Source organism: Platichthys flesus, chromosome 10 (assembly GCF_949316205.1).
Source record: "Platichthys flesus chromosome 10, fPlaFle2.1, whole genome shotgun sequence".
Classification (NCBI taxonomy): domain Eukaryota; kingdom Metazoa; phylum Chordata; class Actinopteri; order Pleuronectiformes; family Pleuronectidae; genus Platichthys; species Platichthys flesus.
The window spans coordinates 1,641,422-1,654,847 of NC_084954.1; the positions used below are offsets into that span (position 1 = coordinate 1,641,422).

General features: G+C 41.6%; 1 protein-coding gene across 2 annotated transcripts; it reads left to right on the forward strand.

Annotated features, from left to right (window-relative positions):
• The first annotated feature begins 965 nt into the window (after positions 1–965).
• Positions 966–10,347, forward strand: LOC133961783 (zinc finger protein ZFP2-like). Of its 2 annotated transcripts, XM_062397138.1 has the most exons (3): positions 966–1,316; positions 7,655–8,031; positions 9,231–10,347. In XM_062397138.1, the coding sequence occupies exons 1-3, from the start codon at positions 989–991 to the stop codon at positions 9,294–9,296; spliced, it is 771 nt and encodes a 256-aa protein (XP_062253122.1). In that variant the 5' UTR covers positions 966–988; the 3' UTR covers positions 9,297–10,347. The 2 variants fall into 2 exon arrangements, with proteins under 2 accessions (XP_062253122.1, XP_062253121.1); XM_062397137.1 differs by having other exon boundaries at positions 7,655–10,347.
• The last annotated feature ends 3,079 nt before the right edge of the window (positions 10,348–13,426 follow it).

The window sequence follows — 13,426 nt, forward strand, 5'->3', positions numbered from 1 at the left end:
AAACTTTATTTAAGCTTCAAGATTTTCACGAGAAAAACTCATTGGACTTTTCTCTCATCAAGCTGCTTGTTCTGCAAATTCATATTAAGGAAGTTATGAATAATGTGTGTTTGGTTAAGAATGTGTGTGTGTGTGCAACCGGCATCTGAAGCAGGAAAACACATTGAAAACATACATTCATGTTTATTTGTTTATTGACGTACCACTCTTATAGATACATTGCTGAGCATCGTTAACAAGTTACTTCTTCAAAATCCAGATTATTGTTATTGGTTCTGATTTCTGTCACGGCAACAAGCTCCATAGAATCACTTCCTGTTCGTCTTCAGAGTAAAAGCACAATGTCCCTTTGAGGAAGTGACAGTTAAATCAAACTGAAAATGATAATGTCTCAGGACTTAATATTTGGGAAACTTCGTGGATACTTTACTGTGAAAGTGGACTGAGTTGTCCAGGATATTGTTGGTTTAATTCCCAGCTCCTCCCACCAGCAGGCTGAAGTTTCCACGTGCAAAACAATTGAGTTAAAGGTCTGGAACATAGACATAATTCTCCTTCACGTCTTCCTGTCAAGGTCAAAGAACAGAGAGAGACATTAAGAGGCTTCTCTACGAGGTTGGTTGTGTTGATGTGATCTCAACACTAGAGGTCAGTGTGTCCTCACTATGGGGATTGTTATTTTTGGTTTTACCGTCAGAGTTGTTGAATTTTATTATTGAGTATTTCTACTTCACCGTCTTAGTACTTTTACTTGCAATGGAATATTACTTTACTGTCTCGGTACTTTTACCTCAGTGAATGATCGGAATTCTTGTTCCACCAATGGTTACGTTTATTTTGTTGCTTATACTTTACTACTTGTTTAACAAGTACTTGTAACAGAGTATTTCTACTATGCAGTATTAGTACTCTCGTTTCCTCTTCGTCCTCCAGTCCAGCAGGGGGCGCTGCTGGCTCGAAGCTCGGAGTCTCTGTTTCCTTCCGCTGGATGTCTTTGTCCGCTCAGACAGAGAGGAGGAACATGTCCGCCATGCAGCTGCTGCGGGTGTTGGTACATGAGCGGATCAACGCTGCCGCTGAAGACTTCCTGCTGCAGGTGGAGGAAGGAGGAGGAAAGGCTCGAGTCCCGGAGCTGAGAGCGATGCTCACCGAGCGGCTCGCGGCTGCGGGGGAGCAGATCCTCGCGGGGCTGGAGGAAACCTTGTTAGAGTCCGAGGAGCGAGTGGAGCGGACAGAGCGGTCCCAGCGGGAGGTCTGCCGCCAGAGGAGGCTGCTCGATGCCGCGATGCAGCCCGTAGTCCGGCTGCACAGAGCAGGTCAGTCCCGGGAGCACGGGGGGGAGAGAAGAGATTCATGTTCCCAAGGGGCCACATGAGAACATGGACAGTTGTGGAGGGCCGCACCAACAGGCTGAACTCAATTCTACTCATATTCATTTGATAAGCTTCTACTGGTCAGAGTAAATGTTATGATAAGCGTGCCGCTTCACATCGTCACTTCCTGTTTACCAGTCGCTGGTGGTGGTCTCTCTGTGAACTAGCTCCTCTGCTAACCGCTGTTTCTCTGCATCACTACGGCTACAATCACCGGTCTGTAGTTAAACAGCCACACCGACCAGCCCCTACTCTCTGGTGCTCCGTGACTCTGTGTTCTGTGTGAGCTCAGCCTCGTAGTCCAACAGGCGGAGACAGCAGCGATGTCTTCTCTCTCTCTCTCTCCTGCTCCGAGTGTCTCATGTTCACTGACCCCTCCGCCTCCATTAACAGTAGTGCTACATGTAATAAATGCAGTGTGTTGGTAGCGATGGAGGCGAGAGGATCCGCAGCTTAGAAGCTTCGTTAGCTGTAGTTAGCTTTGCCGCCGCGAAGCCACTTAGCTTAGCACGTAGCTTAGCCTCAGCTAGCAGTCCCTCGACCTGTCACGTGCAGCCTGGAGCCCAGGGCGGTGGGTGACGGCTCGGAGGGGGCACATTGCTACCCTTAAAGAGCCCATGATTAAAGAGCCACCAGCTCACGGTTCAAACAGTTTGTCCAGCGACCACAGTCAGCTGCATCTAGAATCAGAATCAGAAGTATTTTATTGCCAAGTAGGTTTACACCTACAAGGGATTTGCTCTGGTTATTGGTGCTTACAATGAACATAGAAACATAAAACGCAATAAATACAACATACATAGGAAAAGCAATACAAAATAGAAAACCAGTATATGTTTACTTCTTATTTACTCACTTTTTTCCAATATTTATACAAAGTAGCATTTATTTTGACAAACATTTCTGAATAAAAATATATGAGAGATAAAAGATATAAAAAGTTAAGTAAAAAGTGAAATGCAAAACAGTAAACGGTGTCCGATTGCAATATGCAATGTAATACAGTATAATATAACATGAGATAATGTGTTAATTTATTAATTTAACACATCCTTGAGGTGTGGGGGTGGAATAAAAGTCTGAGTCGGGTGGGGGTCCCGGGCCTTGTTGATGAGGCCAACGGCAGCCGGGAAGAAACTGGTCTTGTGGCGGGCGGTTTTGGTCCTGATGGACCGCAGCCTCCTGCCCGAGGGAAGAACCTCAAAGAGTTTGTGACCCGGGTGGGAAGGATCAGCCACAATCTTGCCTGCACGCCTCTAGGGTTGCCAACCGTCCCTTGATAAACGGAATCGTCCTGTATTCAGAAACAATAGCACCCAGCCTGTATTGAGCTGAAAAGGGACCCATTGACATTTTAATGGTCAGTAAAATGTCAATGGAAAATGATTTCTGGTCAGACTCAGAAGGAGAGTCTGACCATTTCATCGGCGCTAAAAAAAATAAAATCATGGGGGGGGGGAATTGTGCGAAATACAGGATCTTTATCTCTTGAAAAACAGGAGATAAAAGAAGTTTGTAAAACAGGATTTGTATCTTTTTATTTCAAGTGACTGCAATACGCTTCCGAAGGTTTCTGTTTAAGAAAGATACTACTTTTATTCAGTTAATATAGTTTATTATTAAAGTGAATTGCTGGATAATAATTTGTTTTTCCATGTGTTTATGTCACTCAAAAATACGCATCTAATTCAATTCAGGGTCAAATAGTTAAAAAATCTTTTCACTCACAAAAAAAGGGGCTAAAAAAATTCACCACGCCAGGAAGGGTGATGGCCTCGGGTCGGCCGGCCCTGCCAAGGAGGTGTCCCTTATTTATTTTTCAGGGAGTTGCCAACCCTACCTGTGTGTGAGGTGCAGCGATCTAATGAAGGTCTCGCTGAAATAAAAATCCTACAGAAACCCTTCACCAGTGCGTGTCCATGTCAGCATCACGTTGAGACAGCAATATAAATCAAATTGTTAAAAAAGAAAGAAAACTGTACAAAAATCTTGAAAGGGATTCGAAACAATGCCTTAGAATTCAGAATAAGGGCACATATTAAAATTTGTTTGAATAATCGTTATTTCGATATTGTCCAAAATAATCGTGATTATGATTTGTTCCATTATCGAGCAAAGTGCTAATACAAAGTGCTATTACTATTTGCATATAGTCTAATCACCACATTTGCTGGTTTTCAGTTTTTTTTTCTGTTCAATGAGAGATATCTAGTCTGTTTTTGGCTTGAACAAGTTAACTGACGTCAGGTTGAATATCTGAGGTGGATATGCGAAGGACAGCTGACAGGTGATCATCAGTGAGAGAGGATCTGTATCTGGATTTGTTAAACTTCATCACAGAAAACATGTGTTCACATATGTAAGTCGATCCAAAGAGAACCATCATCTTCTGAGCATGCCTCTTCATGTATTCAAAGTTCTCCTCTTTGAGAGAAGAATACAGCTCCAGCAGTGATACTGACTTAAAGTGCCCTGCCAGTAGTGTATTAGACTGCAGGTCAATGAGTTTGAGCTGAACATCACTAGGTGCATTATCCACACTGAACTGTTTTGAAGTCTTGAAATCTTCTTGAAAACTCACCATGCAGTGCCCCTAACATGGATGAGTACCTGCAGAGGTGAGCAACTGATGGTGGGGCTTCTTTCAGTGTTGGCATGTGGTTGAGAATGTTACCCTTCAACTGGCTTGAAAGAAAATGCAACTCATGAAAGCCTTCACCAGGCTCTACATTTCATGTGCAAATAGGCCCATGCCTTGCAGTTTGGTATTTAATTCATTCATTAATGCAGTGACATCAACAGCAAATGCAAGATCTGCCATCCAGTCTGCATCTGAGAGTTCTTGGATGTCCTTGCCTTTCTTTTCACAAAACTCGAATCTCTGCTCTCAGGTCCCATGCTCGTTTAAGCACTTTGCTCAGACTGATCCATCCGACAGCTGCGTGGCATCCTATGTCCCCATGTTCAGTCTCATTCTCCTCAAAAAGTGCAACAAACTGTCTGTGATTCAATGCTCTTGCCCTGATAAATTTAGTTCCAACATCAGTAACATGATATGTATAATACAATGCAAAAATAGCAATTTAATATATGGGTTAATTTCCCTCAGTTATCTGGCATCCGCTTCAAAAGTCCGAAATGTTTCCCTGTCAGATTTGGACAATCATCGGTTGTAACACCTGCCAGTTGGTCCCATTTGAGTCCCAGCTTGTCCAAGACTGCAGTTAACTCCGTGAACAAATCACTCCCAGTCGTCGTCCCTTTTATTGACTGCATTGCTGCCAGCTCCTCCGTAATCTCAAAGTCTTTCGTCATCCCACCTACAAAGATGTGTAACTGGGCTGTGTGAAGGTCATCACAGCTCTCATCCAGAGCCAAGGAGAAAAAGTCAAAATCTACCACTTTTTTTTGCAGCTGAAGCTCGAGATTTCCTGCGATGTCCTCGATCCTTCTTGTTACGGTTCGTCTGGAGAGGGACACGTTCTCAAATGCCTCTTTCTTCTCAGGGCATATTAGTGCAGCAGAGTCAACCAAACACTCCTTGATAAACTCCCCATCAGAGAATGGCTTACCCCTTTTGGCGATTTTGTAGGATATCATAAAGGTGGTCTTGACAGCTCCATCCCTGGATGTGGAGAGCTTGGTCAAAAAAACCTTGTTGCTTCTTCAGCTTAGCTAGCAAAGCTTCCGATGTCCGTGCACGTTCTTCATTGGTCAAGTTTCTGTAGGTCTCTCCATCTTTGTCTCGTAATTGCGATTCAAATTGTAATCCTTACGAACAGCGATCTTTTCTCCACAAACTAAGCACACAGCTTTCCCTTGACTTCAGTAAATAAATTCTTAGCAGTCCATGTCTCGTTAAAAACTCTACATTCTGTATTGATCTTTCTTTTTTTTATCGTGGGCTGACATTTTTGCGGACTAACGACAAACTCGCATCTCTCCGAAATACGGAGAGATGTGCGATCGCTTGCATTCAGGATGTACGTCTGGTAAAAAGGTTTCGATGGACCTATGTGGGAAAAGAAAAATTAGTCGGGAGCTATTAGAAGAGCCGTACAGAGGCACCACACCCACACCTATATGCATATCTGTTCACATTCATCTCGACACACAAAGGCACCCTCATCTCTCCACCATCTATATTAACATTCTAATTCTCAAACAAAGACAACTATTATCTCTCCCACATCTAAATCCACACCTTTTCGCTAATCAACAGTAAATCCTAAAAAAAACACAGAACACACACACACACACAGTAATTTATAAGTTATTTATTATGATAAAATACATACTTAGTAATGTCTCGTCCTTCCTGAAACATGGCCTCTGCCTCGGAGTCAAACGACATGTCGCTGTCTTCCTCTGATACGTCATCATCGGACTTGTCGCCATCACGCCGATAGATCAGATCCCTTTGCTTGTTCGGTCGTCAAGTTTAATTTCTCTAAACGTTTCGCCATAGTGTAGCTTCAAAACTCTCCAAAGCAAGACTGAATTCTGCACACCGATCTCAAAACCACTGCTCACTTACTGTTACGCACGGAGATGAGATGCTCTTGAAGCAGGTGTTCGCTGTTGTGCAGTGACTTGCTGTGTGTTGATAGTTTTCTATCAGGTCGCGGAGGACATGTACTTCCTAGAAAATGTAGTGGGCTAAACGATAAGTCAGTCATAACAAAAATCGACTGCAGTTGGCTGAGCCTCGCCACGTCAGAAGAAGGGCGCGTACTGTCTGTAAAAGAGGGCTCTCATTGGCTTTTGCCGAATGTGGACAACCCCTGCCTTCTCCAAATGGGTCGAATGAGCTGTCCATCTAAAGGTCAGAGTGCACCCTCCATTTTGAAATCCAGAGAGCTGTTTTGTTTACTTTCTAGCAGAAGTTAGGACGGAAAAAATGTCAAAGTTGGCACGTAGCTGCTGGCTACTCTGAGATTACGCATCAGCTGGCTGTGGCTATTCTTTGATGAAATGGTGTGCTATGGAGTGATTATGTTACTGGATTCGATCGTCTGGACCTTTATCAATGTACCAACACCGTTTTTGTTGGAATGTTATCGATCTGTGGATTAATATCATGATTCTCCGGTAAGTGGCGACAACTTTTTTCTAATTTCCGGTCTGACTGACGCTGAACTGAGACGTTGATTGTACCGGCTGTGGTGATCGGATCTTGTAATGGTTTACATCAGTGGAATCAAAAGAATCGTAGCTTTCTAACGATATGGTGTATTAGTACCGCAGCTCTTTAAATAAAAATGTTTGACGCTGATCGAGATTTACGGGCCGCGATAGCACAAGACGTTAAGACGTAATGAAATGTTACAGCAGAGCGATGGGCACCCAAAACACAGCCCCGGCCCTCTAGCAGCACCGGACAGTCACGAGTCGTGCCACACTGACGGCAGTTGTAATAATAATACAGAAGTTATAACAGAATTGGTCAATAACGAGGGGAAGTCTTCCTCGGTTCTTCCTTGATGGTGCACAGGTGTAGTACCTCCCTCTTGGTACTGGAATAAGGATATGACGAGCAGCTGCTCCCAATCTCGCTCCTCCTCTGATAGTTGCTGGGCCAAATCTTCAGTTCATGACAGTTTAGAAAAAGGTATAAACAAGCCTTGACTCAGCTGACGCCTTGTGGATCGGTGTTGTTGTTCATTGGAGTCAGAATATTGTGTTCCTGCTGTATGTTCTGTTTGTGTAAACATGCGCATCCTCCAAACCAAAACAACTCCACTCTCTCTTACCCCCAGAACTCTAATGGAGTTATGCTTTAATATAAAAAGCTAGAATTGAAAACAAGTTAAAGTACAGTGTATTGTATGCCACAGGTTTATCCCACAACAGGCAGCGGCTCTTATCAGACCTCTTATAAAGACAAGTGTGAGACTGACCAGCGATGTGACGCACACACATTCTAAACGAACTTCAAGATGAACACTAAGCAGCAACGGTTATAAGAAGTTACTATGTGAGGACCATATATCTATATCTAGGATATATATATATGTCTGGCCCAAACTGCTCCTGCCCCCAACCTCCTGCTTTATTGTTTAGAGAACAGTTCCATAAATATCTTCACAGACACACACAGAGAAAATACAAATTTAAAATCCCAACAGTCGTAACACCAGCTGTAAACGACCTCAACATCTCTGCCTCTTGAATGTGATCATTCAAAGATCTCAACAGTTGACATTAAACAACACAACACAATTTTTTTCAAAACACTTCAGGAAACTCTGAAATGATAAACGTGTGTATTTGTGTTTCAGTGTGTCATGCAGACGTCCAGCTACTGATGGTGAATAAAGAAGAGGTTCCCCCTGAGCAGCAGCTGTGGAGCCCCCTTGTGGACCAGGAGGACCCAGAGCCCCCCCACATTAAAGAAGAGCAGGAGGAACCATGGACCACTCAGGATGGACAGCAGCTTATAGGACTGGAGGAGGCTGATATCAAGTTCACATTGACTCCTGTCGCTGTGAAGAGTGAAGAAGATGAAGAGAAACTTAAATCGTCAAAGCTTCATCCGAGTGAGAGGACGGAGAACAGAGCGGACTGTGGAGGACCAGAGCCAGCCAGGAACTTAAGTCCTGATGGACGTTTACAACCAGGTCCTGAGGACAAGGCTGAAGACTCTTCTGAGACTGAAGTCAGTGAGGATGATTGGATGGAGACCAGGGAACCTCAGACTGGTTTAAATACAAGAAATAACACAAAGCCTTTAAGTGATATGGGATGTAAGACAGAAAAAAAAACATTTAGTTGCTCTGAGTGTGGTAAAAGATTTAGCCATAGTTGCCATCTAAATAGACATAAGAGGAGTCATACAGGAGAGAAACCGTTTAGTTGCTCGGAGTGTGGTAAAAGATTTAGTGAAAGGGGCAATCTAAATACACATATGAGGAGTCATACAGGAGAGAAACCGTTTAGTTGCTCTGAGTGTGGTAAAAGATTTAAATTAAGTTGCAATCTAAATAAACATATGAGGATTCATACAGGAGAGAAACCGTTTAGTTGCTCTGAGTGCAGTAGAAGATTTAACCTAAGGGGCCATCTAAATGCACATATGAGGACTCATACAGGAGAGAAACCGTTTAGTTGCTCGGAGTGTGGTAAAAGATTTAGTGAAAGGGGCAATCTAAATACACATATGAGGAGTCATACAGGAGAGAAACCGTTTAGTTGCTCTAAGTGTGGTAAAAGATTTTGCCATAGTTGCCATCTAGAAACACATATGAGGATTCATACAGGAGAGAAACCGTATAGTTGCTCTGAGTGCAGTAGAAGATTTAATAGAAGAGGCAGTCTAAATATACATATGAGGATTCATACAGGAGAGAAACCGTTTAGTTGCTCTGAGTGTGGTAAAAGATTTAGCCACAGTTGCGTTCTAAATAGACATAAGAAGAGTCATACAGGAGAGAAACCGGTTAGTTGATCTGAGTGTGGTAAAAGATTTAAGATTCAGTCCTACTGTACGAGACTTGTGAGGATTCATAAAGGAGAGAAGTGATTCAGTTGCAAACTTTGCAACAAAAGTTTAATTAGGATTTATCAGCAGAAATTCATTTTAAACATATTCTTAGTTCACTGTTTTAAATAGAATATTAACAGTTTTTGTGTCCGTAGAAAATATAATTCATTGAACAACACGAAAGATTTTTGTTTATACATCTTTTTTTCTACTGATTTCTACATAAATTATCTTTTTTAATAATGTCCATGTCATTTTAAGGTTAAAGTGGGTTCCTTGCACAGAATAAATGTGTGTTCTTAACAAGTTCATATGATTAAATATGTTTGTTTTAGTGATGGTGAGATGAAGCTTTGAATCTTTCCATCCAATAGGTTCGCTCATGGGCTGAAGCTTCATGGTGCTTCATTTGCTCTACTTCGCCATCAAGTGGACATTGAATGTAATGAAGATCGGTATATCAGGGTTCTCGTCGGGGCTCTCGGGGGCACCGTTGAGCCATTTTGCCACGCCCCTTGAAAAATCCTCCAGAATACGTATATTTTAACCACTTTCTAATTTCTGAAAATTTTGTTAAGAATTTGAGCATGTTAAAGCCCTAAAAAAGCCAATTCATTTAACTGAATAACAATCATAATAATAATTCTTACAATTTCAATAGCGCCTCACTGTCTGTCAGTGCTTGGGCCCTCATTAAAATGACACTATGGCTTTGGTGTGTGAAGCTTTGAATTGAATAAATGAATGCATGAGGTTTGTGATGCCAATGAATAAATGATGACCTTATTAATATGGTGCCTGTCTTTTTGATACAATGGTGGGGTCAAAATCGAAAGTGGTTTTGATGTGAATATGCTTGTGTTACTTGGTTTGTGACTGTGCTTATCTGTGTGGGGACAAAATGTAACACGTACAATAGTGATTACTTTTTATTTATTTTGATTTATAAACCACTGCTTTTCAACAGTGCTGAGTTTCAGGTGGTTTCTTTTTTTGGAAATAAGGTCGCCTGCTGTTATGCACAGCTTCAAGAAGAGTAAAGCTCAGCACAGTGTTCCTTTTCCAGTTCCTTTGTTGATGAAATAATTTGTTCCCTTCATTTGTAGTTGTGTAACAGAGATAAGAATGTACTGTATTTATACAGAGATGTATTTTATTTAATGCGGTCGCCATTTTGTTTTCGCGCCAATTAGTTTGGCAGCTTTTAATGTAATTTGATTCTATTTTGTAGACTTTTGTATGGAGCAAAAAGGTTTCTGTTGGTTTCCGCTGGTATGTGGGTTTCCTTTTTGATTAAATAACTGTTTGCCCAACAATTTGTTACTGGTGTGTGTAGTTTTATGTAATAGATAAGGTTGTGTATAGTGTGTTTTATATACTAAGAGAAAAGTATGAGTGCAATTTTGTTACACTGAGGACTTTTGTATGGAGCAAAAAGGTTTCTGTTGGTTTCTGCAGGTGTCTGCAGCAAAATAAAGAACCCAAAACCAAGTCCTGAATCTCGTGTTCACAGCTGTTACAGTTGCAACCCTTGGATAATGATAATAATGATGAAATATCTTCTTTTCAAGACATCTATGAAAAGAAACTGAGCAGTGGTGGTGCCTGTTTAACTGAGGATTTTGTATCAGTGGTCACATCAGGTTTGATTGTCTTAATTATTTCAATATTTTTCTGGGGTTAATGACAAACATTAATGCTTCTTTTATAATGTTCTCTAGGTCAGCGGAAAGCCTATGAGCTGTTATCGTTTCTTTCCAGCAGTAGTGTCTTGTCGAAGTCGATGTTCGAAGAGAGGAGACCCGGACCCAGTACTTACAAGTATAATGTTTATTACACAAGAGTACTACAGGTCAGGACGAGCTCTAAAGACTCAGAGATAACACACAGCCAAATGGTGAAAATCTGACTTGACTCTGCAAGGTAAGGCGTTATATAGGGGAGTTGTTTACCACAAACCTAGAGATATGATGACGTCACACAACCGGGCCTTCTGCCTAAATTTGGGAATGTGTCGTACCTTAAGATTTAACGACGACTAAAAATCTATTTCACTCTCCCTTATTCCTATTTGCTACCCAACCTGCTGAGTCATTTAGCTTCTCCATTCAATGAAACTGGGCCTTGTTTAAAATAGTATCACACTAGTTAAACAAACTCACTCAACCAGTCCAATTAAAATCCAACTGGATTTCAAATCAAAACACATTTCTTTAATTATCAGTGTGACACTCAAACCTGCTTCATGTGGGTTTTTATAAACTTTTTTATTATCGCTGCAGGTGAATGAAAACTTTATTTAAGCTTCAGGATTTTCAGGAGAAAAACTCATTGGACTTTTTTCTCATCAAGCTGCTGTTTCTGCAAATTCATATTAATGAAGTAATGAATAATGTGTGTTTGGTTAAGAGTGTGTGTGTGTGTGTGTGTTTATATAACCGGCACCTGAAGCAGGAAAACACGTTGAAAACATATGTTCATGTTTATTAGTTTTTTTACGTAACACTCTTACAGATACATTGCTGAGCATCGTTAACAAGTTACTTCTTCAAAATCCAGAAAAAATATGAATTGATTATTGTAATTGTTTCTGATATCTGTAACGGCAACAAGATCCATATAATCACTTCCTGTTTATCTTCAGAGTAAAAGCACAATGTCCCTATTGTTGTTGCTTCCTCTGAGGAAGTGACAGTAAAATCAAACTGAAAAGGATAATTTCTCAGAACTTATAATTTTGGAAACTTCGTGGATACTTTACTCTAGTGAGGTTGGGTGTGTTGATGTGATCTCAACACTAGAGGTCAGTGTGTCCTCACAAATGTCTCCACGATGTCCTCATGAGTCTCTCCAGCTGCAGTGTTTAGAGCCACAGAGATTGGGGATTTATTTTATTGATAAAATACAGATGATATGGGAAACAAGCACTGATGCCTTTACTCTACCTTTTGTGTGGGAAATGGATTAACTCCAAATTGAGATAAGTGATATCTCAACAGGAAGTAGATACAAACTAACTCAAAGATCGATTTTTCGTTGCACAGTGTGACCATGGCCTGGCATCAAAGTTTGATTGCACGCCATCTTAACACGATGTTCTATAACTCGGACATACACGGACCATGAATCCTTTGATGCTGAGCCGTAAACGAACAACTCCACTCCACTGTGCATTGACCTATCACCACCAAACTTCTGTCCAATGATCAGAGTCCAAGCCTGAACAGCTCCATGTGTCAATATTTCACATGACGGAAGCAGGAAGGGAAGCGTTTATCTTTGCCGCAGTGCGCAAAACGCATGCTAGATTGAAAAATGTGCTCGGGCCGTTAGTGCTGCTTTGCAGTCCTAGAAATTGTCGTTCATTTCTACTTTATTGTCGGAGCTTGTTTAATTTAATTATTGAGTCTTTCTACTTCACTGTCTCAACATTAAGATTAAGATACATTTATTTGTCCCAAACACATGCACAGACATACTCATGCAAATGTAGAGAAATGTAACCTCTGCTTTTGACCCATCTGGTGCAGGACACACAGAGCAGTGAGCGACCATGTACGGCACTCAGGGAGCAGATGTTGGGGGAGTAAGGTGCCTTGCTCAGGGGCACTAGAAAGGGTAGGGAGAATCCTCCTGGACTTTTGGACAGATCAATCCAGGTTCGTCTTTTTGTTGTTTCTCCATGGAGTCGAACCAGAGACCTTTTCAGCCCACAGTCAGTAGATTCTGCCACTAGTCCACCGCCTCTCTTAGTACTCTTACTTGTAATGGAATATTACTCTACTGTCTTGGAACTTTTAACTCAGTGAATCAGAATCAGAAGTATTTTATTGCCAAGTAGGTTTACACCTACAAGGAATTTGCTCTGGTTATTGGTGCTTACAATGAACATAGAAACATAAAACGCAATAAATACAACATACATAGGAAAAGCAATAAAAATAGAAGACCAGTATATATTTACTCACTGTTTACTTCTTATTTTCTCACTTTTTTCCAATATTTATACAAAGTAGCATTTATTTTGACATAAACATTTCTGAATAAAAATGTATGAAAGATAAAAGGGTTAGGGTTAGGGTTAGTGAAAAAAAGTGAAATGCAAAATGCAAAACAGTAAACGGTGTCCGATTGCAATATGCAATGTAATACAGTATAATATAAAATGAGATAATGTGTTAATTTATTAATTTAACACATCGTTGAGGTGTGGGGGTGGAATAAAAGTCTGAGTCAGGTGGGGGTCCCGGGCCTTGTTGATGAGGCCAACGGCAGCCGGGAAGAAGCTGGTCTTGTGGCGGGCGGTTTTGGTCCTGATGGACCGCAGCCTCCTGCCCGAGGGAAGAACCTCAAAGAGTTTGTGACCCGGGTGGGAAGGATCAGCCACAATCTTGCCTGCACGCCTCAGGGTCCTCGAGGCAAACAGGTCCTGAAGAGATGGCAGATTGCAGCCGATTACCTTCTCAGCAGAACGGATGATACGCTGCAGCCTCCTTTTGTCGTTAGCGGTGGCAGCAGCGAACCAGATGGTGATGGAGGAGGTGAGGATGGACTCGATGATGCAGGTGTA